Here is a 26,678-nt window from a genome sequence, read left to right as displayed (position 1 = left end):
CTCCTAAAGTACGTAAATTCGGCTTCAAGAGCAAGTCACAATTGGAGTTCTCAAGTCCCTCAGAAACAGCCCAAAACACCGTAAGGAGCAATCCCACACTGGAAATAACCAGAAAACCGTACTGATTACCCAAGCAGCAGCCACACATGCCGTAGAGAAAAAACCACAAAAAAAGCGAATTTGAGTTTGACAATTCTGCTGCTTTTTGAAGCTCTAGGAGGTAGGGCTGAAGAAGAGCCACCTCGGCTAGGACATTGCATATTAGGAGAAGAACGACAATCCACAGTTTGTGCTTATCTGAAACACCCAAGGCTTTTCTGGAAGGTGGGACATTTAAAGGCTCTTCTGCTGTCTTCTCCATGGACTTCAAGAATAACAAAATGAATTTACGAAAGTACTGCAGAAGGATGGAATTACGAGACCAGCACCAGATCGGGACAGTCGGGGGTGGATCTCTAGACGAAAGGTGCTTTTGTGTTACAGCGTTATTTGAATTTGCTTAAAATAAAGCAAAATGTCGCTGCAGAGATCGGCTTAGAAAGACTCGGCTTATGTGTGTGGTGCTATTGTGAACGCACGGTTTAATGCACGTCTGGGGCTGTCAAACGAAGTATGCAATTGTGCGGAACCTACTACTTGATTGTGCTGTCGATGGAGAAATTTCATTAAATGAAGTTTTATTATATTTCAGATACTCGAGAAAACAGACGTCAGGATCCTGAACTATAATAAGAGAACAGGCTGCATCTAACCCACCAAGATAAGGATAAGTTGACAAGACCGTTCTTTATATGTACTTAGAATCCGCCTGAGATTCAAATAATAGCCACTCTAGAATAACCCTCATTCTATACTCAGAACGAGAACCGTGTGTGCCAGCCATTGACGCCATTTCGAGAGTCTAGCACATCTGCACCCAATTAATCCTCCTTCTTACCGACAGTCACTTCCTCACGAGCGTCTGGAACAACTTGAGGCACAGCAATTGCACAAATGGCAAAACAAGTACCCTGAAGAGAGATCACCCAGGGCACATGGGAGTACCGTGCGGCACCAAAGCTCAAAAGCAAACCCACGGCTATCAAACCAGAAGCGAATAAGTCACCAAAACGTCTCGGTTTGAATAACAAAAAGCTATGGAATGACGTCGTAAACGAAAGAGATGTTCCCATTTGGATCAAAACCGGGCTGATAAGGTGGGCGTATGGAGCTTCAAGTGAATCGTATATAGACGCAAGGGCAACCAAGAAAGAACCAGCCTTGCAAACAGAAACACAGCCGTAGGTTCTGCCCAAAAGGTATCCAGCACAACAAAAAAGCAGAGTCCACCAGACGAAACTCACAAGGCGATAGTAGTTTTGTGAGCTCTGCAATTCTAGCATGAATGGCTGGAAAAGCCGGACTAGCGATACAATTGTGCTTAGGGAAAGGATAGCTGGGAGATTGACGTCATGGTTGTTGACTGGTTGGGTAGCTTCTGGACGAGCATCAGTTTGTCTTGATTCTTCCATGATGAATGAACTTGTTGCAGAAAGTGTAGTTGTTGATTTAGAAAAGACTGCAGAAGACCGGTCTCGGAGGGATCCAGGGCCATTGACCATCGAAGGTGGAAATAGGATGCAGAGGTTTTTAGAAAACAGCAACGGGCCACCTCTTCTAACAAAAAAGAAAAAAAAAAAAAAGACCGAATGGTGTCCGAATATGTGGTTAAGCGAGGTTGCTGCATAATTAATGCACCCTTGCGGTAGTCAGCCTCATGATGAACGTTGAGAATACTGTTGACGTTTGTGTGCGGCTCTTGACAGCCAGTAATTTAAATCTGCCTGAACATTTTCTTGTGATTGGGATATCAAGCGAATCGTCGAAATGGGTCAGATATTGATTTGCTCCTTCAAATGTTGATGTAGATCAAATCGATAAGCAAGTTGCTAAGCCGAGCAGGATAACACTATGAACGTACTAGAGATATCGAACAGTTATTGCTTTCAATTAATTCGGAGCTGAACAATGAATCAATTGCATATTCCATTGACTCTTTGGTATTTGCCAGTCATTGCACTTGGCGTTCGTAGGCTACAATACATTTACGTCAGGAAGGTTGAGGCTATGTTAGTTGAACAAATCCTCTTCTTCACTAAATTTGTTCACTTCAGCGTTCATACAAGGAAGCTGAGCAATATCTACATGTGCTTATGATTAATTTCTTCATGCATTGTCTATGCTATTATCTTATTATGCGATTGTCAAAATGCCATTATGTGAATGCCATTGTCAAAACGGCTTACTGCTCGCCAAACTTCTTTCTGAACATGACGAACTCTTCATCCTCGACTTCTTCCAAGGATGGGTGTCTATGAAGCTTGTCGACTCCACTAGAAAGATCTTCTCCGCTTCTCTTCAACGAGGCCCTTGAATCAGTAGAATCATCGGAATGAATCGACTCTGTTTCCGATTCCGGCTCGCTATCGGTGAGTGGCTCACTTGGCACTTCAGATTCGTAAACAGCCTGCTTAGCCTGCTTTTGTGGAGTCTTCTCGGTTGGAACCTGGGTTGCAGCTTGAGGCTCACGGAAAACAGCACCAGGGAAGAAACCTCCAAAGAGGGACTGGAGGAACTCCTGCTGCTTTTGCAACTGCTCCTTTCTGGCCTCCTCCTCAGAAGATCTGGCCTTTTCCTTCTTGGCCTGTTCCTTTCTGGCACGGACCTCAGCTAATCTTCTGGCTTTCTCCTGAGCAACCCTCTGAGCCTTTTCTTCCTCCTTTCTGGCCTTCTCAAGACGTCTAGCCTCTTCAGCCCTGGCCTTTCTTTCAGCCTCAGCCTTCCTGGCAGCCTCCGCCTTTGCAGCTTCAATTCTAGCGGCTTCAATTCTAGCAGCCTCTATTTGAGCAGCCTCGATTCTGGCAGCTTCGGCCTTGGCAGCCTCAATTCTAGCCTTTTCAGCTTTTTCAGCCTCAGCTCTAGCGGCAGCCTCGGCTCTTTCATTCTTCAGCTTTCTGTGGCTTCTGTGCTTATGCTTTCTTTCATGTCCACATGGTGCACATGCTTGAGCTCCAAGCATACTGGCAAGTAAAGTGTTCACATAGTCGTCAGCACAGTACTTCACCTTCTTGGGCACGTTCAACACCAAGACATTGTCGTCTTGGAAGTATTCCCAGTCGATATCGCCAACTTCGATGTCGTTCAAGTTGAACTGGAACACTCTGCGGAAGTCGTCTCTTCTGGATTCAATGACAAGGTTGATCAAACTGCTGCGGTAGGCGGCGTTTCTCAAAACCTTGACTTCGTACAGGTTGAAGTTGCCCTGCTTCTTGAAGATCTGGATCTGGTATTTGTCTTCGGTTTCCACCTTCTTGACTATCTTGGGTCTCAGGGCCTCATACTGCTGCTGCAAAAGCTGCTGCTGCTGGTACTGATTGACCGAGTCCAAAGTATGGAACAAGGTGTCGAAGTCGTAAAGTGGGGATCTGGAGACGGTAAACATTGGATGATGATTTTGTAGATCTGGGGCAAGAGCCAGTTCTTATATAGTTTGTGGTGATAAATGCCGAAGCTTCTCGAAGTTTGCAGCCATTCTGGCATGGAAGCTTCTGGAGCTGCGGGTGTCATGCAGAAGCCCGCAGAAACATGCAGAACCTTCTAGAAGGTGTGGTGATGACGGTAGATTGGGGTGAGTTTTGGTGCATTCGCTTATGCATTTGTCGTAAAAGTAGCTTACTAAAGGTTTTGACAATTGCGGGATTTGGTAGGTGGGGTGGTTGTGCATGGTGGGTGGTGATTTGGAAATGGTCTATTTCCTCAACTCCGGGGCTACAGTTTGAATTCAGATAGCTTTCGTCTGATTAGAGACTCCAAAAACCGATATCCATAGGATTTAGTTGCACCTCTTCGTGGCGTTACCGCGATGAATGTATATCTATCTTAGTGCTAACATCACCAATGCCCTCAAAACTCCCCAATATTCACCTCCAGGTCTTATATCTTGATAATTGAATTGGAAGGCATCTACTTGCCAGTTAGAATGTGAATTTGCTGGAACCTACTCAAACTGTCCTTCCTGATGGCTGAATCACCGTACCCTGTCATCCCATATCTAAACACCATTATCCAATACATCCGCAGCCGCCCTAATACCAGAGAAAAGAGCGTTTTCTTAGTTTTTCCTCAAAAAGATGTAAATGCTTTCACCCTCCTCCCTCACCGCCTCGTAATGTGTCGTATTTTTAGAGCTGCGCATGATTCGCAGCCACCTGATAAGATGCCACTGATAAGGCGATTGGAGGGGTACCACCGACGGCCCAAAAATAAAAACAACAAGAAATAAAAACAAAACATTAAAAGCTCATCATGCAATAAAAAACAAAAACCAGAAAGTGCCTTTGGCTGCCCCCGCTACGGGTCACTGACCAAGGCAAAGTCTAAAAGACAATCGCAGGAGTCGAGAGTGCAAGACCATCACCGCGATTCAGCCGTAGCAGAGTGACTGGATGAAACTTCAAGATGAAACTTCGAAGATGTTTGAAGATGAAACTTCGAGATGAAACTTCAAAAATGAAACTTCAAAAACGACTTCAAAGATGAACTGCAAATCTGGGGTCTGGAATTGCCGAGCCGGAGACACGGAAGTGGTTTTTCCAAAAGCGACTGAACCCTAATACAGCCAATCATGGAGATGCTCAAGCCTAAAACACGCTATGACGACATGCACGCGAAGAGGGGAGGATCAACATGAGCTGGCATTTGCAACCAGCGGGCCAGGCAAAAGCTATTTTCTTCATTCAGCAAACATTCAAATTTGAATTAGCTGACTTTCACAATAAAAAGTGTAATAACGGATCCTGGTCGTTGTCGGATCCTGGCCCCTGGCGGTTCCTCTGCACACCGGCTTTGTGTAACTACGCACCATTCAATTTCCATCTCACATCTCACTTCTCTACAACCACACCCCGACAACCAGTCAATTACTCAAACCACTCCTTCTAAGATTTTCTTAATTCCACCCCTTCTGGTCATCCCCCGTGAAAACCATCCTGCCCTCTTCCACTATATAAGCTGGGGTCTCCGCATTTTCGGCTTGGCAAATACAGGCTATTAACAACCACTTTTCCTTATCACCTCAACCCATATGGTGTCCACATCGTCGGTGGCCGGCATCGTGCTGGGCCGCAATCCGTTGGAATACGTGCCGCTGTCGCCTTACACGCTTTTTCTTTTCCAGGCGGTGTTCATTTTGTTTCTTTGCCAGCTTCTTCACTGGCCCATGAGAAGGTTACAACAACCCAAGGTTATCGCGGAGGTTGTGGCGGGAATCTTGCTAGGACCGACCGTTTTGGGCAGAATACCCAATTTCTCAGATACCTGTTTCCCCGACGAGCTGATTCCAGGCATGACCTTGATCGCCAACGTGGGTATCATCTTGTTCTTGTTCATTGTCGGCTTGGAGGTCGATCTCCACTACATCAAGAAAAACTTCAAGGTGGCGGTTTCGGTGGGGCTCATCAACATGGCCATTCCCTTTGGTCTCGGATGTGCCATTGCCGTGGGCTTGTATAACGAGTACAGAGACGATCCAGGCATGCAGAGCATCCAATTCACCACATACATGGTTTTCGTGGCCGTGGCCTTGTGTATCACGGCTTTCCCCGTTTTGGCCCGTATTCTCGTCGAGTTGAACTTGATTGGAGATCGGGTGGGCACCATTGTTTTGGCTGCAGGTATCATGAACGACTTGACGGGCTGGATTTTGCTTGCCTTGGTCGTCACGTTGAGTAACGCCGATAACGGCATTAACACGCTTTACATCTTGCTTTTGACGCTCGCATGGTTTATCTTTTTGGCCTTTCCGGTCAGATTGGCGCTCAGATGGTACCTCAGAAGATTCACCAACGAGTTGGCTACAGGCGAGCCTTCTCAGTTGCTGATGGTGATCATTATCGCCATGGTGTTCACGTCTTCCTTCTATACTGATGCCATTGGCGTGCATCCTATTTTCGGCGCCTTCATGGTGGGTGTTTTGGTGCCCCGAGATAACGGCTATGTGATCAAGATTACAGAGAAGCTAGAGGATATGGTGCACATTGTGATGATTCCAATTTACTTTGCGTTGGCTGGTTTGAACGTCAATTTGGGCGATTTGGACAGAGGCATCGACTGGGCTTACTGCATTGGTGTGATTGCGTTGGCCATGATTGGTAAGGTCTCTGGTGGTCTTCTTGCCGCCAAACTCAACGGCCTTTTTTGGAGAGAGTCCCTCACTGTCGGTGTGTTGATGTCGTGTAAGGGTATTGTGGAGATTGTCGTGTTGAATGTCGGTTTGAACGCCAACATCATCTCCAGAAGAGTCTACTCCATGTTCATTGTCATGACCCTTGTGACGACATTTTTGACCACCCCATTGACCTTGCTCTCGTACCCCGTGAGCTACAGAGAGCTGGTGGCCCGCCATAGAGGTGCACTCAAGAAGGATGTCGATTCCGAGGGCGAGTTGTTGGGTTCTCTTTCCGACTTGTCCATGAGCAACTTAAGCCGTTTCAAAATCTCCGATATCCTTCTTCTTCTTAGGAAGATCGACACCTTGCCACACGTGCTTGCCCTTTTGAAGGACTTGACCTTCGACGATTTCGACTACGGCGTCAAGGCCATTCACTTGCGTGCTTTCACTTCTAGAACGTCCCATTTGCTTGAGGCTTCCAGTGCTGCTCCAGAGGTTGCAGAATCGTCTCCTACGGATTTGACGAATTCTCACTCCATCCTTGCCATTGTCAAGGCCTTCAGCTCCATGTTGGATGTGCACTTCTCGTCAAAGTCCATCTTGGCGCCTCAGAGAAACTACGCTGCTGCTATCAGTGACCACATCACAGGCCCTGCTAACTTGCTTCTTACGTCTTACACGGTCAAGAGTGTTCTTGAGTTGACGGAGGAGGAGAATGACTTCGATATGTCCTACCGCTACCTTTACGATAATTGCGAGTGCCATATGGCCATTTTGCTTACCACCGAGCCTACAAGAACCGACCGCCAGTCCACCGTGAGAATGATTCTAGACCATGATAATTTGTTGAGTTCCACCGACTTGCTCAGTCTTTACTTGGTAGCCCAATTGGCCAAGGTCCACAAGAACGTGCACATTTATGTGAATTCCAGCATGGGAGGGACAAAAGACTTAGAGGAGCAGTTTGACGAATACATTAAATCGAGCGGACCCGATGTGAAGCTTACCGTTTCGTACTTCAGAGATTTTGACGAGATTTCAGGTGAAGTGAAGCATGACTCCGCCTTAGCAGGTGACGTCTTTGTTGTTTCACACGAGTTCCTTGACTCGAATGAGAGAGACGAGCTTTTGACCTTCACCATGCGTGAGGAGGTTGAGTTGCTCGCTGTGAAGGCTGCCTCCAGCTGATGGTTTTATGATTAATAAAAATGTTTCCGGTTTGATCCAGAGTAGTATAAAGGATGATAGAAGCAAAAATAATGCCTTCAGCCAGATTCGAACTGACGATCTCCTCATTACTAGTGAGGTGCCTTACCAACTTGGCCATAAAGGCTAGCAAAATCTCCCGGGGGTGAGTCGAACACCCGATCTCAAGATTACAATCACATTACAGTCTCGCGCCTTAGCCAGCTTGGCCACCGAGAGGATTTCGTGGGTAAACCAAATGCTGGGTAGTCTATATAGCATAAAAATGAGGCTTTCTTCGGGCCTCAAAATCGTGTTCTTTCACGATTTTCAAAAAGCTTTACATTGGTATGGTAGTATTAACTCCAGGAAACAGCTGGAGAGCTTTTAGTGTAATCGGATGAGCTTTGACACCCATTTCGTTGCAAATATTTCATTAATACACTCATCTATAAAATAGACTTCCAAAATCGAATTCTTGGGTCTTTGGATAACACTCCTCACATAAAGTCATGAATATGGCTTCAATATAGCCAAATCAGTAGCCCTGAAGGTTTTTTTTTGGTCCACCGGAAGCAGGCACCACATTTTGATAATAGTTACCTGTGCTAGAAGACCACTCGTACAGGTTGAAAAGTGAAAATCACCACCGACATCAAACTTCAACTTTTCTTGATATTCCTTAGCGACAGATTCTGCTGTCTCAAACTAAAAGAAACCGCTACCTTGTCGAAAGCTTCATGCTCCTTTTCGTTTGAACCAATTGCCCTAAGCATTCTCCTCAATGATCGCCCAGAGCAAATAAGCAAATTTCTCTTCATCAAAATTTTTCTTCCCTCAACCTCCGTGCTCTGGAGGCCTCACATAGGACGGCTTGTTGTTACCTCTCATCTTCCGGACCTCCTGCTCGGTCAAAACCATCATCATCGCCGAAAGCACAAGCGTATCACGACTGACATCCCCATCTTCTCCAAAATTCGTCTCAAAGATTCGAATGGCCCCGTCGAGCTTGATCCCATCCACCTTCTGTTTCCCGAGATCTAGAAAACTGGCAACTGGGTAATTCACCAAAGGCTCACCCAGGCCGAGAATCTGGGACACCTGGGTCTTCCGCTGCTTCGTCACAGCATCGTAAAGCGCACTGTGTTCGGAAAAGCGGATCTTGATGTCCTTGATCGTGGCATCCGGCTCTGGCTGTATAAGCCCATCTGCCAATATGGGTGAACTGTCCGAAAGCGCAAACGCCTTGATGTGGCCGTTTCCGTACGTTGAAGCGGCACCCGAAGCTCCGTAGATCCGGATCTTGGTGCCCTTGTACACCGTGTCCAGACAGGGCTTCAAGGCGTTGTTGAAAAGGAAGAGTTTCTCGCCCTGGTCGAAGATCAACACATAGCAAGTCAAGTTGTTGGAGATGATTTTGAAGTAGACTTTGCAGAAGTCGGCGCCGTCTCTGAAGATCGTCAAAAGCGGGGCGTTTCTGGCCAAAAAGTGGAACTTGTTCGAATGCAACGTAAGCAAAGGAGGCTTGTTTTCCCTGACACAGCTGGTCGAGAGAAAACACGCAAGCTCCAGCTTCATCGTGCCGGCCAAAATCGGAAGTTCTCGGATTCTCGTGTACGTCAGGACCCGGGATCCGAAAAGCGGAAGGGATCCGATGGAATATGTTTCTTCGGAACCAGCCAGCCAAATGGAGCTTTCATCGCCGGAGGCGTGGGAGAACTCACGGTTGTGGCTCAGCTGAGCGGCTGAGATGAGCGTCAGAAGACTCTCTTCGCTATCGGCCCGCCGAAGCATTCGCTAAGGCAAAAAGAAGTGGTTTGTCTTGGGAAGTGGTGGGTGTCTGTGCAGGTTGGTGATGCCGTATGCGTTTTGGAGGGGGGCCGTTATTCAGGGTGGCTTCTTATAAGATTGTGATTTTCGTTATCGAGGGTTTATTTAATCTTTGTGTTCGAGTATAAATAAGTTTGATGGTGGATGGGCGGGCGATCTGGCTTGTTACTTTTAGGGTCTTGTGAGCGTTAATGGCTGCGAAATGGAAGATGACAATGGAGGGTGTGGAGAAAGAGACGGGAAATACTTTGAAATTGGAATTTGGGATACTTCACGGGGTTGGCCCATTCAGGTTTCGAGAGTACGAGGTTTTTGAGCCTCCAAGTTGATAAACCTTTCTGGTCTTGTGAGCAAAAGGCCATATAGAACGGCGGGTATTTTGGAGTGAAAATAAGCAAGTGTCGTTCGAGATTGCAAATTTTGCAAGAAGAGCAATGCTTCAGCAAAAGGAATAAACTTTCTGTAAGAAGTAAACTGTACATACCCTGGCCTACTGGTATCCACACCTTCCACCACGAGGTCATTAATTCGTTGAAGGTGGGAACGTACTGACTTCGAGAAACTGATGCAGCTCAATAGCATGCTAGCTCCAAGAAAACACACACTTGAACCTCTTTGCAAACTAAATAGATTTGCTAAGACGGAGAAAACTACTTATTCAAAGAACCGTGAATCGAGGGAAGAAGGCCCCAACTTTCCGCCCCTTCTGATACGTCAGTTGAGGAAGGCGGTAAGACAGGTATGTCCTATGGGTCGATTATCGGGGAAGGTGACCGGGGGATCTCGAATTGAGAATATTCAGATCTTACTGGAGGTTGTTTCTATGGAGATATAGTATGTTACTTTAATGAGGAGACATCAGTTAAAAAGAAGAACCCACTCCAACCTTATTGACGTTTCAAGACCTATTGAGCTTTTTAATTGCCGTATCATTGACTCAAACTACCGCTAACACAGTACCACCCTACAAACCACCCTGCAACTCAACTTATCATAGCACAGAACGTCTGATAACACCCTTTTTCGAGCTCTAAACCACCGCCCCAGAGCAATTGTACATGTCGATCTCAGCAGCATCTACCCATCCAGATCCCGAGGGTTCCGCCTTTCGTGTTTAAGAACCCTTGCATCACCGAAATTGGCCTGATAGCGCAAGCAGGGATCAAAATCCACAATTCGTGCGGCTCTTGGCCCACCCTTGGTTTTGTTTTCTGAATTAGTGGATGGTCCTGGAAATGCAGAGTCACAAAGATCTGCCAATCAGCCGAAATTAAAGTAAAACGAAAGCACAGTGGGGCATCGTGACGGGCGATGACAGCGGAACGGTATTGCTTGGCTTGGCATTTCCAACGTGCTTAGTGCCCTCTGCATTGTGTTATCCAGGCCGTTTTACTGATTAGGTAGTACACATCGATCTTTGCAGAATGGATTGAAATTCGTGAAGTCTAGGAACGTCGTTTCCGGCTAAAGTTCTTCATTAATGAGAAAAACCCTCAAGTTCACCTTTCCAACCACACCATGCCACACGATATAACCGCTTTGCAGAGGAATTGTGAATCGAGTTGCCCTGGAGCCATCCACGGCGTTCGGTGGGAGGTCCGAATGGGAAGGGAGGGAATAGGAAATGAAAAAAGAAAGTGAAAAACTTCAACAATGGACTTGAGCTTAGACGAGTTAGCCCAAGTGTGGCTCTCATTGCGTCGAGGCCATCTGAGCACGTTCAGCCAGAATTTCAAAAACCATTATTTTCCAAAACTCTCCAAAAATTAATCCCTGAAAACCACTTTTCAGCTCGCCCGGCCACTTTCGAGGTGTTTATCTAATCGTGCCAAAGCTGCAGCCGTGCAATATTTCGCAGCCATTGTGGCGCTCAGCGCCGTAGATAAGCATAAATAGCGGCCAGAGCCCGGCTTTTTTCAAAAATTCGTCTTATTTCTAATTCCCGCTGCCATGGCTGAAATCACCATCGTCGACGAAAAAACGGCGCCCAAGGAGGAGCTCAGCTCGCAGAAAGAAGAGCTCAGCTCGTTTCCGTCCACTTCAGACGGCAATGAGCCCACTTCAGACGAAATGAAATCGCTAAGAAGGGTGTCCCTCAATATTCCGCTTTCTTGCTGGCTTGTGGCGCTTGTGGAGTTGGCAGAACGGTTCTCCTACTACGGTTTGCTGACGCCGTTTCAGAATTACATGCAAAATCTCCCGGACGATACACCACACGGCCGTTTGGGCTTGGACCAGCATGGAGCCACGGCATTGTCGTACTTCTGGCAGTTTTGGTGCTACGTGACGCCCATTTTCGGCGCCTGGGTCGCCGATACGTACTTTGGAAAGTACCTCACCATCTGCATTTTCTCTGTGGTCTACATTGTGGGAATCTTCATTTTGTTCATCACGTCGCTCCCGTCGATTCCCAAGGACGGCGCCACGGCCGGTTTCGTCATTGCGGTGGTTATTATTGGAATTGGAACCGGCGGTGTCAAGTCGAATGTTTCACCGTTGATCGCAGACCAGGTGCCCAAATTCAGACCACACACCAAGACACTCAAGTCCGGCGAAAAGGTCATTGTGGACTCGAACATCACCGTCCAGAACGTGTTTATGCTTTTCTACCTCATGATCAACATCGGCTCGCTTTCGATCATTGCAACCTCGTCGTTGGAAAAAGAGGTGGACTTTTGGGCTGCATTCCTTCTTCCCCTCTGCTTTTTTGCCGTGGTGCTTTTGGCGCTCTTGTTTGGCAAAAACGCCTATGTCAAGGTCCCCGTTGGCGACAAGGTCATTGCCAGAACGTTCAAGTGTGCTTTTGTGGCCTTGACGAAACTCAATTTCGATGCCGCAAGACCATCCGTTCATCCTGAGAAGAACTTTCCATGGGACGATCTTTTCGTCAGCGAGGTCCAGAGAGCTTTCTACGCTTGTAAAGTGTTCTTCTTCTACCCCGTTTACTGGTTGACATACGGCCAAATGTCGAATAACTTCGTTTCCATGGCTGGCGATATGGATACACATAAACTCCCCAACGACGTTTTGCAGGCCATCAACCCCATCACCATCATCATCTTCATCCCCATTTGCGAGCGTTTCGTGTACCCCTTCATCAGAAGATTCACGCCGTTCAGAGCCATCACCAAGATTTTCTGGGGGTTCATGTTCGGCACTGCTTCCATGGTTTACGCTGCTGTTTTGCAACATTTTATCTACCAGGCTGGTCCCTGCTACGACGACCCGATGGGCTGTGCCCCAGAGTACAAAAACGTGCCCAACAATATCCACATTGCCCTTCAAACACCAGCTTATTTCTTGATGGGCATGTCTGAGATTCTCGCCTCCATCACCGGATTGGAATACGCTTATACCAAGGCGCCCGTGCTGATGAAGTCATTCATTATGTCGATTTTCCTTGTCCAGAATGCGTTCGGATCGGCGCTAGGCATTGCCCTTTCGCCTGTTTCCAGAAACCCCAAGATGGTGTGGAATTACACCGGTTTGGCTGTGGCCTGTTTTCTTTCTGGCATCATCTTCTGGTTGTTGTTCAACCACTACAACCAGCGTGAGGATGAATGGAATAATTTGGAGTACGAGCATGAGGAGAGGGTCAAGGAGGCCAATGAAGGCAAGGTGGAGCCCATCGAGCCTGTGGCTTCGCTCACTGTTTCTTATAGAGATTTGCGTTAGGTCGTTTTTGATAGAGATGGGTTTAAAGGGCGAAGGTGGTGCAATTGTAGAGGCATAGCTGTTTTGGGGGTTGCTGTTGTTTCGAGGAGGAGGAGCTTGGGTTGATTTCTGAAGGGCAGGTTGTGGATGAATATCGCCAGAATCCTTGAAAAGCTTCTTTCAAATCGGATCTCTCAAACCAGCCGAAAATGAAATCTTGCTCAGGTCTTTTTTTTAATAGAGATCTGCTAAAAAGGTGTAGGTGTAGGGTAGTGGCCAATAGGGATTTGGGGAATATTATCCAAAGGAGAAGAGTCGTCTGTGGAAGTGGTGTGGATGGCTGGAATACTGCTTCTTCTTAATCAGATCTCTGAATTCGGCCGTTAATGAACAGCTGGAACAGAAGGTGATGTGGTTGTGCTGGCTGTGTTTACCTTCTTTATGTTAAGGAGGACGGATATCGGATACTGTAATGGGCGGACTGGCCTAGGTATAGGTTCGAAGACATCTATATTTGTCAGACTAAAAAGGAGCATCTCGAAAATCGCCAAATCTAGTGTTTGAAATTGGATATCCCTTGAATGAGCCAGCTTCAAAATGGTGATGGTCTATCACTGAATCTGCTTCTTTAAGGGACTGACATGGTGGAAGTAATTTTGGAATGGTCAGTAATTTTGGAATGGTCTTGCAATTAAAAATCACTGGAAGATGGCCTGCAAGGCAAATTTGAGAGTACGTTACGTTGTGCTTCCTTTGATTTTAGGGGTGCAATCGAACGGGTATAGTTGAAACCTTAATCCAAAACACGGTCGAGCAAACTTCGAAATACCACAAACTGAAGTAAAGGCAAGAGCCAGCAAAGCAATGATCAGCTAAACTGGATGCCACTTATTGGCTGTCTACGTTTCAGGTTCTCTATTCTACAAATATCACCTTCTCAAGACAACCAGGAAACCACTGAAACCACCCACACCTCCACAACATCCGGGCTCTACAAAAATAGAAATCGCTCGGTTGACGTCACGGTCGGTGCCAAACACTCCGAATTGCGCTTGACACGTTGAGTTGCTTCTTCGAAAGCGCCATTCCGAGACTGTGGGGATGAGAAACTCCAGCCGGGACGGTTTCAGAAGCAAGAGCAAGCAGTCCTGAAATATTGAAACAAACGTGCTTTTTAGAAAAAAAAAAAAAAAAAAAAAAAAAAAAAATCCATTTATCGAAGAGTAATGGAAAACGTACCCAACCTCAACTTCCATGGATTCGGTAATTTTCAACGGATCAGCAAACCTCACCCGACAAATTCACCCCGACAAATTCACCCCGACAACTTCACCCCCAGCTTCACCCCACCAAATTCACCCCCAGCTTCAGCTTATCAATCAGCTTCTTCCAGAACGTCCCCCCCTCCACGCTTCCACCCCTCAGAATCCCTCTTTACCCCATTCGATCACGCTAAATGCTCCCACCGAAGCCACAAAGTGAGTCATTTGCGCTCCATCATTATCTCCAAGCCGATTGTTCAAAAACCACCCTTTGCTTTCCCTCCACGTCGTATACCTTCATTTCCAAGCTATTTCCTTTCCCCCGTTCATCCCCTGACAACGCTCCCTCCATCACACTTTTCCATCTCTACAGATACGATCCCCCCAAAGCTGACCGTAAGCCCCTTGTTCCTCGAGTCATCGCTGCAGAACAATGGATCTTTCCCACTAACGGTAACCTCCAGACAATGGAGACATCCCAGCAGCAGCATGATACCACTTTTGGTCAGGAGATCAGAAAGTTTGATAGCCAAATGCACAACGCCTGTCAGGGACCCGACCCAGGGGAGCTCGTAAATGGAAAGCCCAGATCGGGTGGTTTTTTGCTAATCCATTCTCCGTTTTCTGGGCCTTTGCAGCCATGGAGGGGCACTGCGGGGTGGGGAAGGATCTCCGCTGATTTACGAGCTGCGGGCGAGCGGCTCAGGCAGCCTTCTACAGAAAAACCAAACAATGCAAAATCTACAAACTCCGTTGGAAGCGGTAGGGGCGGCAGCTTCCAGATAATGGTGTGGGATGGGGGTCGTGGGGGTCACATGCAAGGAGCAAAAAGAGAGGCAGCCCCGCTGTTCCGGGGGTGGCTTAGGTGCGCCGCTGACACCCCAGAAAGATTTTTGCGAGAGAGGTGGGCTGAAAAACCCGTACACCACAACGGTCCGACGGATGCCCGGCCTTCCCAGTGTCTCGGCTGTTCTCGGTTATTGGCCATTGTCCATTGTGTGTGACAGCGGGGCACTAGGCCTAGAGAGAGTTGAGATCTTGGATAGATTTTAGCACTTATTCAAAAAAATGGAAGATTGGTTCCACCGTTGGGGCGTTGCATGGTCTTGCAGGGACCCGGGCCCGGAGGGTATTTGCACCACGGCAGATGCGCAAAACAGCCTGATGGTGCAGATGGCCTTAGCGTGAAGTATCGTCAAATGCCAAAATCGAAAACCTTCCCCTATCACCATAATCGGATGGTTCGACGCCCCAGGCAGGACCACCCCCGCCGTTCCAAGCAGACCACCTCGAAACAGCTTTTAAGTTTTTCAGTTTTTCAGATCTTCAGTTTTTCAGTACTTTTTTTTTTTTTTCAATGTCGTGTTCTTGATTGGCTCCAATCGCCGCTTGCCCCGATCTGGACCCCAATTGACGTGGTGCACCCACCGGATACGAATAAACCGTGATATCTCCAGCTCCGAGCCCGACCTGGAACCGAAACCTCGGGCCTCGGCGGCGAATTCCGAGCCCCAGCCTAGAAAAACCCGATTGTGTATTTTTGATTTTCTAGGCCGGACCGAAGGTGCCAGGCTGAGTCGACGAGACAATAAAAAAAGAAAATTGAGCAATTGCAAAAGATATCCTGAAATTCTGAACTTCGCCTGAAACTTGCAAACTGGGTTCTGGAAAACGCAATTCCGTTCGAACGGCGCTGTAAGCCGTTTACGAACTCACACGATGCGCCCCACCAGAGTCAGCGGACAAACACATCCACAAGCGGCAGGAGAACCAGAACATGCCTTTTATTTATAGAGATGTTTAAAAAAACTACAAAGTGGTTTAGGGAACACTACATAAAAACATTCAGAAGGATGCATTGGAGCAACTAAATCTTGACAGCAAGTTTTTCACCTTCACCAAAAGCCCATCTCTTGAATCATCGTGAGCAATTCCACATTCTCCATTTTCTCTTTCTTTTGCACATTCTCCCTTTTCTCGTTCTTTTCCCGCTGCCCCTCAGAACTAAAAGGGGCCCCACCACGCTGGTTGCATTGAAGATTGCGTTGTTGCTCGTTGACTGGAACCACATCTCACCCACCACCCCACTTGCTATTATCCCATGTGCCTCACCTTCATTGCGCCGCGTTCCTCCATTTTCTTATCGGCGGTGGTTTTCTTGTGTCATGCAGCGCCAAGGCGACAAGAAAAGACGAGGCCATTTTGAAAAAAGTTGTAGCTTGCCTTTCGTGAAACATAATACTAAGCAGAGTCATGGAACCGGCCCCGCCGAGTGGCCCCGCTGGGGACCCCCACATTCGCTTGTCAATGCACCCCAGAAAGCATCTTGCATACGGACCAACGGAGTAGCCACCCACCCCGCGGCGCACGCCGGGGCAGCTGCCTATTAGGGGGACGAAACACCCGTACCTCCCAGCTTTAGCTGCCTGAAAAACCCGTACCTCCCCAGCTTTAGCTGCCTCTGAGAGAGACTTGGCCTGCCCCGCCATGACGATGCGAACTACCCCAAACGCATATGCACACCATGCAGCACCAGCTGAGATCAGAGTCTATTCATGTACTGCATACAACCCACAGCTGCCGGTCGTAATTTGACATTCCCCAGCCCATATAACGCCCTCCTCCCGCTGATGTCTGAATCGCTACTACAAAAAGGCCAGGTGCCCCAAACATCCCACTGTATTACTAGACCACGCCATCCCGGATAAGCGCTACCCCACCTTCCGAATATCCGTTGCCCCGCCCCCGCCCCCACCTTTTTTTTCCCACAAAACCACCCCAACGCCCCACCAACACCTCCCCCATCCACCCAATCATCATCAAAATCCCTTAACTAGGTCTGTCTGGCATGCCCGCCGCTAAGAAATACGTCTGTGCCTTTTGTGCACGTGCCTTCACCCGGCTGGAACACAAACAACGCCACGAACGCTCCCACACAAACGAAAAACCCTTCCACTGCCTCTATTGCACCTCAGCGTTCGTCAGAAGAGACCTCCTCCAAAGGCACTGCCGGACAGTGCACAACATCAAGCTTGTGTCCCGCTCAAAACGTGAAAAGAGAGACTCCCTCAAAGAAGACGAGCCGCCCGAGCCGCTCAACGGGAAAATCACCCATCCTCCTCCTTTAGCTCCTCCTTTAGTCCATGCTCCAGCTAAAGCGGTAGAACTCCGATCACCCAATCAGGATGTCCATGTTACTCCCACAGGGCCGGCGCCGGCGCCGGCGCCGCAAAGTGCTCCCACGCTTCTGCCCGGATCGGCGGCTCCCTTGACATCTTTACGACTTCTGCATACCCAAACATCCCAGGACCCACTCCACCTTCTTTCCATATCCAAAAACTTGTCGAATGTGTACGACTCGGCAGACACCCGGTACCCGTGCCACGATATGTTTCTTGTGGGCCACTCTGTGCTTTCGCTGGAGAGATATGCCATTTTCGCCAATTCGCTAGCTCTGCTCATTGACCAGCTCCACAGCATCTCCGGCCAGTCCTTGTCAGATTTCCGCTTGGGCCAGGTTTATTCGATTTTGGCGGTCGGGGCGCTTTCCATGCCTCTGAAGGATTACGACCCAGAAGAGCTCGCCACGAGTTTTATCAATAAACTGTGGAATATCGTGGTGGATAAGCTCAATTCGGCTCACTCCTCCTTGCCAGCACAGTGTGACGTGCTCAAAAACTTGTTTTTGCTCACGTATATTTATTTGCGCTTCTTCAACAACGACCTCATGGTGTCGTACCTCGAGGACCTGGCTCACATTATCTTGCAAAACCTTGCCAGTCTGCCCAGCGACGCAGAGTTGGTTTCTCAAAATCTCGAGCTTTTCTGGTCCATCTACGTGCTTGTGCTGAAGTACAAGGCCAACGAGGCGCCTCCAAAGTTTTATTCGTGGTTCTTGGCTTCAAAATTGCACAGAGATTCTCCCGTCACCTTGGCTCAGGCAGTCAAGGCGTACCTGATTCAGCTGTTGCCGCTCCAGGACCCGCTTTTGCTTGAAGTTGTGATTTGCACGCTTTCCAACGAAGTCAACAACCTTATCTTCAACAAATCCTTGTGGCTTTTCGATCTGCTCAATTCCTTGCATAACGCCATAGTGCTTGCCAACAAGTCGATGGTCTTGTCGGCTCCGGATACTTCGATGGATGTTTTCAATGTTTTCCGTTCGAAATTGATCTTGGGCGCTGCTCCAACATACGAGGAGCTTTTGCAAGCTCATGTCTTCAAAATCAGCGAGCCTCACCACTGGAATATGCTTCTTTTGACCTTGAGAGAGTTCAACGCTCCCTTCAGCTTCAACAACTTCATGCGGGAGAACTTGATGCTGTCGTTCCAGAACTTTGGCAACAGCTTGCTTGGATTTTTCACTTTTGAGCTGCAAACTCCTCCTCCCTCCATGAACTCATACGAAAACTTGGGCATCATCAGTTTCCCGCTTATCTTCCAGTACAACTTCCTTCGTTTGAACAACGTTGAGCCACCTTTCCAAATCAAGAACCTCAGCATTGTCGATCTCGCCAACTTGAACAACTTGATTTTGGAGTGGTACATCACCATTGTCAAGGTCATGGTCACTCTCATCACCAAAAGATCTGCTGCTGAAGCCGAGGAGGTGGTGAGAAAGAGCAACGTGCTTTCGTGCTTGTTCTACATGATCAACAGCAACTGTGCCTCCACGCCAGCGTTTGCCTCAACCGAGTTTTATTTGCAAGTATTCGAGGAGCTCACCAAGATCTGCGACACCTGGTTCAACTTCATCAACAAGAGCGCCAACTTGCACAACTTGCGCATGAACTTGAACCGTTTTCTCAACGACTTGGTGGTGTTGGCCTTGAATAACGACAGCATCTCGCTCGGCGACTTGTACGTGGCCAACGAGTCCATCCTTATTCGCAACAGAAGATCCAAGTCCATCGGCTCCATGGATTCCACTCCTTCCAATCGCTCATCCCTTTCATCCACTTTCCCACCGCCCGTGCCATCTCACAGAGGCAGTTCCACTAATTACGTCTTGATGAACAAGCCCGAAAACGACGCCGGTTCGCCCCAGCCGTTGTATTCGACGCAAATGTCGCCTTCGTCGCTGCTTGCACCTCTTCAAGGGGTCACCAAGCTCAACTTTCTGTCTCCAGCTGGCCCTAGAGTACAGAAGCCATTGGCACAGCCTATGAACTCCCCACCGGTTCCGCCCTCCAGCACATATGTGCTTCCTCCTATTTATGCCGCCGTGAAAGACCACGCTAAGCCCGAGGGCATGAAGTGATCCATATAGTAATGAACGCACGACTAAAGCTTTGCTTCTCTTTCGAAGATGTTGACATGCGAGCTCTCGAGGTTCCATGTTTTCACCACTTCGTCGCTGAGCATAATGGTATTGTCTTTTCTTGTTTCGTCTACCTTGCTCTTGTAGCATTCGAAAACAAGCTCCAGAGGGATGCACAAGCAGAACAGCGGTACCTTCTCTGATTTGATATCCTCATATTGTAGTCCAGAAACCGAAGGAACAAAGACCTGGGCATTGCTGCTTACGATGCCAATAAGACGTCCTTTTGAATCAAAAATTCCGCCTCCAGAAGAACCATTCCAGCACTGGGAAGACGCCACTAGCATGCACGGAATTTGGGGATACTCAGATCTGTACGGATTGTGATTTGTCACCGAACAGAGATGGCCTTTGGACACGATGGGGTCGAGAAAACTGTCATTAAGGAGAAGCCCGTGCCCAACCGTAAACACCTCATCGGCGATATTCTGTTCAGATGCAAAGCCGATAGGTGCACATTTGATGTGGTCCAAGGCAAGCTGGTTTTTCTCCGACAAGTGGATGAACGCTAAATCTAGATCCACGAACGGCACCACCACGCTGTCTCTGCTCTCCAAAACAAGCGAATGGTCCTTACCCAAGACTATGCTGCAAACAACCGAATCCAGCCGTATGAAGGGTTTGATAACGTGGTAGTTGGTCACCAAGGTATCCTTTTTGAGCTTGACACAGGAGCCCCACGAAAACGGGTGGCCGTGCTGGGAGATAGCGAGGGGAAGGACAGGATGTGATTTTGTCGTTGCTGACAGGGCAGTTTCTGTCTTTTTTGGGAACGCCGTTTTCGAGTCCACATCATCAATTCCAAGCAGTAGAAGGAGCCTGTCCCACGGCGCTATAACCATCAAATCACCGTCGCCGTTGAGCTTCCTTAAATTGCCTATTAGAAGCCCCACGGCTCCTCCAGATGCAGAATTGACCAAGGCTCCACACATGTTTTCAAGGTACTTCATGTCGCTAAGAAAGCCCCGTCCCACGCCGCTAGAGTCTCTGATCACAGCGTTGACGTGTCCTGTAGAAACAAAATCCGTAAAGAGCGCTGGTCCTGTGAAGTTGAAAGGCAGCGATCTGACCGAAATCAGCGATAGTTCTGCCGCCTTGTCCACGGTAAAATCGTGAAAGTGTTCGTCAGGAATCTCCTCGTGGATCGCTCGGCAATGCATAACCGCCACGTTCAATGCCTGAAGCAGGTTCCCCACATGAGTATCTAGCGGGATCAAGTTGAAGCCGTTCTTCATGGCATATTCAAGGTACTCCTTCAACGGGTCCTTTTCGGACAAGACCGACGCCGTTTTCCCAAGAAACCCCTGGCACCAGCGGACCTCGTTATTCTGCATTAGCGGCTTGCACGAGACGTAAAGCTTGTATTTGTCGAGTTCCTCTGGAGACATGTGAAGAACCAGAATGCAGAAATGTCTCTGTTTTTCGGCAGAATTGTACAAGTAGATGCCCAGGTAGCTCTGGGACGGCGTTTCGGGCCGTTGCAGGACGAGCCGAATGCACACGGGGAGATATCGCCACGCCATGATAAGAAGGTGTAGGTGATAGATGGAGGGTATGTGCCGGACAGGTTGGAGTCGATAAGGTGATCTTTGGGGAGCTTTTTGGACACTGTCTTGATTTTGTTTTCTTTTTGCAATTTGATGTGACTGTGTTTTGGTGTTTTGGAGATTTATGTTGAATTGGTGGAATTGGGGGTCTTGGTTCAGATGATGGATTTGGTGAGGTATAGATAGCCGAGGGAGATATGGTGAGGTATAGATAGCCGAGGGAGATATGGTGATGCTGGGAAACCGAGAATCGAGATATGAGCCGAGGCAAATCTTTTCGGTCATGAGTTGAAGCGTTTAATCAATAGCATGTAAAGGCTGTTTTTTTAAGTATTTCAGCACTGGGCTGTCGTCTAGATGCAATCCTCTATTTTGTTCTATTTGACCATTGGGGTATATACATTTGTCTGCATTGTTTCATTGAAATCGTCATTTTTCAACCTGTCTCTTTCAAACTCTTCCTTGTGAATCCTGTGGCCTCATAGCCTAAGACACCGGCGTAGAACCATGCTTGAACCATGCACTGTCTTCTTGCACCAAATTGTCATGGACAATGGGAATAAGATGTCATGGACAGCGTGAAAAATATCTTCAGATAAAGGCTTGCAGTCACTGAGGGACTCAAATACTCAATTGTGACCCTAACTTAGTAAGCATAATGCTTGTCACAATCTGTCACCCCAAAGCCCCCTAGTTCATCGTGGCAAAAGGAAACCTCCGGTGGATACGCTGCACGATCTCCAAGTAGTTGGGCTCCGTCTCGGGCGTGATCACGCCGTGTCTGATCAAAAAGTCGATTATCACCAACGTGCAATTGGGCTTGAACTCACCAGCCTTCATCCGCTCAAGCACCTCGTCCAAACCCATCAACCTGAAATCCTCGGCCTCGCCATCCACAGGCGACGGCTTCTGGTCCTCCGAGTCAAAAACCAAATCGTAGATATACTCGACTTCCGGCTGAGCGTGGCCTCCGGGGCCATACGGTAGACACAAATACGACACAACCCCAGCCGAGGAGATCCTCAGCTCCACGAATTCCCGCTCCAAACCGCCCTCCTCGTAGCACTCCTTGATGACATTTTCCCAAAGTCCCAACGGATGGGCGACGCCGCCCGCTATGGTGTTGTCTAGTTTGCCTGGGTATGTCGCCTTGGTCTGGGATCTCCTAGGAACCCACATTTTGACTCCTTCGGCGGTTTTCACAATCCCGTTGATGTGGACGCCGTACGTGACGACCCCTAGAATGCTCGAAAACGCTCTTTCAATGAGAAAGTACGGTTTTGTAGACGGATTGTAGACCACATAGAGTTCGTCACGCCAGCCTTTTGCCACAATTGGATCCCTGTGGCGCCACGTCTGGGCCATTTTTGCCACAGCCTCGTTTCTTTTTTCAAAAGTGTCGAGCGACGGCGACATCGACACGGTCTTTGCAGTGTGATCCACGGTCAAATACTGATTTTCGAGATTTTCAACAGCGTGAGGCGCCACGTTTCCCAAAGGCAGGCCCTCGTGGCCGAGAAGCGTGTAGTAGTCCGTAGGAGTGTACGGAAAGGCGTCCACGGCCGCCACTAGCGGTAGCAACAGCATGTAGTTGGAGGAAGAAAGTGTTGATAATGTTTTAGCCGGAGTGCGCACCGATATTTGATAGGGTGGGGAAGGCCCAAAATTTCGGAGGTGGAGATTTATTTGAAGCTGGTGCTTTTCTTGTTTTCTTTTCTGAATATGGTTTGCTGAGCTGGGTAATGGATATGAAAGGTGGATGTCTGTGTGTTGATCTGGGTTCAAGAAGCTCTGTGATCCATTGTGCGAACAATGGGTATGCTACAATGGTCGATCTCGTGGATGTTGAAAAGCACTTCTTTAAATTACAAATTCATAAATTCTGTATTGTTCTTAAGAAGAAGGACGTAAGATTCGAATCATGTTTCTATTTTATACTCTGCCCATCATGTTCACTGCATTGTTTGCAGCCAAAATGTCGAACAACGTTAAAAGCTGACATAAGCTCTGCGGCAGCGTTGAAAAGCTGGGACTATTTTCCAGAAAAGTGCTCTTTTTGATTTTATGGCAGGATCAGTAAAATTGCAGAGCCCATTGTAACCTAAGTAGGCGACAGTTGATGAACTAGTGAAGTACATGGCACAACCTTCAGGGTGACAGAAATGGTTGCACAAAGGTTGATCAATTAAGTAAAGGATTTGGATTAACTTCTTAGCTTTATCATCGGCTAATTTCGGTTGAAACACTCCCGGCTTGTCAGACTAATTATACTCTAAGTGCATCTCATACTCATATATTTAAGTTATGTCTGATGTCAAATTTTCTACAAAAGCCTCTTCTTCTTCTACTCCTAATTCGCCATAACCCACCAATAACCTTCACCCCACGAAACCATTCAAGTTCAATCCTCCATCAGAATCGTCAAGGGATCTGATTCAACCTACACCCTACCTTCCCATACTGATACAATTAATTCAGCCAATTTGGCCCTAATATACAATCTATCCCCTAATCTCCCCGTGGCAAATTCTGCGCTAGCGTGTTCACCACATTCGTCTCCGCCAACGACGTCTGGTGACCCTCCTGAGCCTCAGGATCCGTATCCACCCGGGACACCTCCACAAACGACAGGTACAACCCCGTAAGCTCAAGGAGATCCGTAATCAGGTCGGGACGCAAGTCGTAGATAAGCTGCTGGAACGAGTGCAGTTTAAGTAAGCGAATGGACAACTTGTTGTCCGCAAGGAAATGAAGAAGGTGCTTATGGAACTTTCCAGCGGAGTACGGTGCATTATCGAAATTGGGCAGAATGTACCGCCTTCCATACTGCACTGGACTGCCCAGAGCGGTATTTCTAGCAAGCTGGCTCTGGTTCTGGGTGTGGTTTTGGCCCTGGTGACTATTATTCATCAATCTTTCGTCCACGTTGACCCCGCTTATTGAGTTAATTCTGCTCAGTCCCTGGCTGTTGCTTGTAGGAACGCTGCCCACACCCTGGACTCCATTCATGGGTCCTGTTCTTCTGTATTTCGTAGGCTTGGGTTGCGGCATATCGTCATTCTCCAAGCTCTGATTCTGCAAAGAGTGCTGGAGCATGCTACCCAATTGCGGATTGCTCATATTCTGGTTACTCAGCCCCAGACCCTGGTTATTCTGGTTCTGGTTCTGGTAGTTCTTGTAATTCGGCATCAGAAGCCCGCTGGGACTGTAAGTGATGCCGTTGCCGTCCACAGGCACGGACCGCAGCGTGTTGATCAGATCTCGCAGAAGCTTGTGTGTTTTCAAGTGTTCACTGAGCTTCTTGGGCAGGCCTTTATCTGAAGGCTGTCTGGTGATGATTTTGCCACAGTAATCACACACAGCGACATTAGGGTCACGCAGATCCTGAACAAACCACGTCCACACCCACAGCTTCTTCTTGGCTCCAAACTTCTGGCCCGGTCTGTTCTTTCTTTCTCGTTTGGAGAGTTTGTCATCGTCAAGCTCAGGATCGGTGTTTTTGTCCGCTTTCGCCCCGTCCTGGCTTTCTGCGGGCAGGCTCTCTGAATTTGCCGTTTGCGGATTTGGCTGGTTGGCGCCTGGCGCCGTGGAGTTCTGACCGGTCTGAAGCTGCTGTGGAAGATGGTTTCTGTATTGTTGGTGAAGTTGGGGCACAGAGCCCGAAAGCGTATTCAATCCGCTCATGTTCCGCTGGAGCCCCTGCTGGGGTACGACGGAAACGCCAAATGAGCGTTGGAGGCGTTATAGTAGCTCATTCAGTGGGGGTGTTTGTTTTTGATTAGTTGGAGAACCGGGGGTAGGGACCGGTAGTGGTGTTGATAGTGACCGGAAGTGGGCGACGAGGTCACGTGATTGCCATATCAACGGTTGCTGTGGATAGCGGCACGCCTTCGACTTTCACATTTGGATTTAAGAAGCTACTTCTTTTTGAATATTCAAGAATTCCTGATATGTTTTAAAAGTTCAATTTGCAGAAAAACCCCAATTACACGACCGGTTTGTGAAAGTGCGTCTACCGGGATGCTCGGTTGCAAAACGTACTGTACCGGGGCAGCCCCGTGTTAGTCAAGGAGGGTGTAGACGATAGAGGTGAAAAATTGCAATTTGAAAAAAGAAAAGGGAAAGAAGATTTTGGAGAAATGCTTGTTCGATGACCTGAAGAGCTTTTTGCTGTTTTTGTGGATTTCGAAATACCCACGGGTACTTGCAGAAAGTAAGGGTCCACAGTGGCTCCACCTGAGGGTTACATAGTAAAACACGATGTGACTGTTTTTCGTTTGATTTCAAGAAATTGACAATGGATGAGAAACGAGGCGTTTCCCTACAGCAATGCGATGGCGAAGTAGGTTCAAGATTTCATCATCATGAGTAATGTAACATCACAGATATTGAATACTTTTAGTCAAACTATTAAACTGTCGGCCCGTCATATGATCCCTATTTCTCTCAAAAGTGCTTTGAAGCTCAATTGGTGAAGAATGACAATCTACATCCCCCCTTTTCATAACTCTCTTCGTCTTAGCATACCTCCCGTGTTACCCACTCCATCTCAATGGGGACCTTTTTGATCTCCACGCCGCAGGCTCGTAACTGGCTAAAAGCTGACTCGAGATAATTTTTGGTACTGAACTGCCTGATTTCTGGCTGATCTGGCCTCGGCATTGCTTGGTACAATGGACCTCGAGGTCTTGGCTCGATGGTTGCGAAATCAAAAGTGAAGCAGAAGCCGAGCGCCAGCTGACTATTTGTTTTAGAATCTTTGGAGAATATTCAGAGTAAAGAAATGTTAGAACGCTGGTTTGCTTGCGCTGGTTGCATCATTGGGTTGTTGAAAATGGTGTAGTACACACTGACCTATCATGACGACCACCACATGGAAGTGAACGACCAATTACATCAATACAACTGCCAGCCACATCACCTAAGTCAGTCTGTTCGAAAAATTAAAAATCCAGCGGGTTTGCGTTTCGCTACGCTGTTAGCCTATTTGGCTTTAGGCTTGAAGGTATCGCTACCAACTCTGTTACCCAACCATGTTACTCAACTTTCTAACGTAACAGCCATTGCCGCATTCCTGGCCTCCAAGCTAGAGATACGAAGCTGGATCATACCGGCAGCTCCTTGGCAAGTGATCCAGCATGAAAAGGTAACTCAGCCGACAGAGCAGAAGATTCGTAAAGAACGACGAAGAACAAGGAAGCCTCGTGCTGGCTGTGGGTTGTGAATTCGCAATTTCGTGGAGCATTCTTGTGAGGCTCAATTGGTGGGTTTTCGGTCAAAGCAAGCACTATGACAAGCACTATGACAAGCACTATGACAAGCACTATGACAAGCACTATGACAAGCAGTATGGTGAGGCTCAGAAACCTACCCATCAAGCCTCGAGGCGGGCAAGCCCGCCCCTCTTTTGATTGAATTATCAAAAATCGAGGAAATACGAAAACTGCAGTGACCTTGATGTCACTGCGTGAATTATGTTACTATCTCCTCATAGCACTTCTCCTTCCTCCTACTCCACATCACTTACACCGTTTGACCCCTCTATTTCAAAAACCTTCTCCTCTTCGCTTTTCCGCCTAAGCCAAACATTCCAAAACTTCCAAACAATCCATCCCATAGCATTGCTAACCAGCTCTCTGGCTCTAAGGGTGCGGCTGAGGCAACTTTATAGA

The 26,678-nt window shown here is 47.9% G+C and overlaps 9 protein-coding genes and 2 non-coding genes across 11 annotated transcripts; 3 read left to right on the top strand and 8 right to left on the bottom strand. All coding sequences in view use genetic code 12, as the record gives it.

The window, feature by feature from the left end:
- Positions 1-920: 920 nt before the first annotated feature.
- Positions 921-1,511, bottom strand: CXQ87_002071 (uncharacterized protein; the record flags this gene model as incomplete). Its single annotated transcript, XM_025480590.1, has 1 exon — positions 921-1,511. One exon carries the CDS (start codon positions 1,509-1,511, stop codon positions 921-923), a length of 591 nt encoding a protein of 196 aa, XP_025334890.1.
- A 770-nt stretch (positions 1,512-2,281) lies between these two features.
- Positions 2,282-3,481, bottom strand: CXQ87_002070 (uncharacterized protein; the record flags this gene model as incomplete). The annotated part of the gene is made up of 1 exon (XM_025480589.1): positions 2,282-3,481. The coding sequence occupies one exon, from the start codon at positions 3,479-3,481 to the stop codon at positions 2,282-2,284; it is 1,200 nt and encodes a 399-aa protein (XP_025334889.1).
- Positions 3,482-5,122: 1,641 nt separating this feature from the next.
- Positions 5,123-7,396, top strand: CXQ87_002069 (uncharacterized protein; the record flags this gene model as incomplete). The annotated part of the gene is made up of 1 exon (XM_025480588.1): positions 5,123-7,396. The coding sequence occupies one exon, from the start codon at positions 5,123-5,125 to the stop codon at positions 7,394-7,396; it is 2,274 nt and encodes a 757-aa protein (XP_025334888.1).
- A 72-nt stretch (positions 7,397-7,468) lies between these two features.
- Positions 7,469-7,541, bottom strand: CXQ87_002068. The gene has a single exon. It is a non-coding gene; the product is annotated as a tRNA-Thr (tRNA).
- An 8-nt stretch (positions 7,542-7,549) lies between these two features.
- Positions 7,550-7,633, bottom strand: CXQ87_002067. Its single transcript has one exon. It is a non-coding gene; the product is annotated as a tRNA-Tyr (tRNA).
- Positions 7,634-8,230: 597 nt separating this feature from the next.
- CXQ87_002066 (uncharacterized protein) lies at positions 8,231-9,187 on the bottom strand (the record flags this gene model as incomplete). Its single annotated transcript, XM_025480587.1, has 1 exon — positions 8,231-9,187. One exon carries the CDS (start codon positions 9,185-9,187, stop codon positions 8,231-8,233), a length of 957 nt encoding a protein of 318 aa, XP_025334887.1.
- Positions 9,188-11,173: 1,986 nt separating this feature from the next.
- CXQ87_002065 (uncharacterized protein) lies at positions 11,174-12,898 on the top strand (the record flags this gene model as incomplete). Its single annotated transcript, XM_025480586.1, has 1 exon — positions 11,174-12,898. The coding sequence occupies one exon, from the start codon at positions 11,174-11,176 to the stop codon at positions 12,896-12,898; it is 1,725 nt and encodes a 574-aa protein (XP_025334886.1).
- Positions 12,899-16,987: 4,089 nt separating this feature from the next.
- On the top strand, positions 16,988-19,399 carry TRY5 (Try5p; the record flags this gene model as incomplete). The annotated part of the gene is made up of 1 exon (XM_025480585.1): positions 16,988-19,399. The coding sequence occupies one exon, from the start codon at positions 16,988-16,990 to the stop codon at positions 19,397-19,399; it is 2,412 nt and encodes an 803-aa protein (XP_025334885.1).
- A 23-nt stretch (positions 19,400-19,422) lies between these two features.
- On the bottom strand, positions 19,423-20,847 carry CXQ87_002063 (uncharacterized protein; the record flags this gene model as incomplete). Its single annotated transcript, XM_025480584.1, has 1 exon — positions 19,423-20,847. One exon carries the CDS (start codon positions 20,845-20,847, stop codon positions 19,423-19,425), a length of 1,425 nt encoding a protein of 474 aa, XP_025334884.1.
- Positions 20,848-21,696: 849 nt separating this feature from the next.
- On the bottom strand, positions 21,697-22,593 carry CXQ87_002062 (uncharacterized protein; the record flags this gene model as incomplete). The annotated part of the gene is made up of 1 exon (XM_025480583.1): positions 21,697-22,593. The coding sequence occupies one exon, from the start codon at positions 22,591-22,593 to the stop codon at positions 21,697-21,699; it is 897 nt and encodes a 298-aa protein (XP_025334883.1).
- Positions 22,594-23,514: 921 nt separating this feature from the next.
- CXQ87_002061 (uncharacterized protein) lies at positions 23,515-24,690 on the bottom strand (the record flags this gene model as incomplete). Its single annotated transcript, XM_025480582.1, has 1 exon — positions 23,515-24,690. One exon carries the CDS (start codon positions 24,688-24,690, stop codon positions 23,515-23,517), a length of 1,176 nt encoding a protein of 391 aa, XP_025334882.1.
- Between the last annotated feature and the right edge of the window lie 1,988 nt (positions 24,691-26,678).

This window comes from Candidozyma duobushaemuli (assembly GCF_002926085.2).
Source record: "Candidozyma duobushaemuli strain B09383 chromosome Unknown B_B09383, whole genome shotgun sequence".
In the NCBI taxonomy this organism is placed as follows: domain Eukaryota; kingdom Fungi; phylum Ascomycota; class Pichiomycetes; order Serinales; family Metschnikowiaceae; genus Candidozyma; species Candidozyma duobushaemuli.
This window is presented reverse-complemented; position numbering and strand designations above follow the sequence as displayed.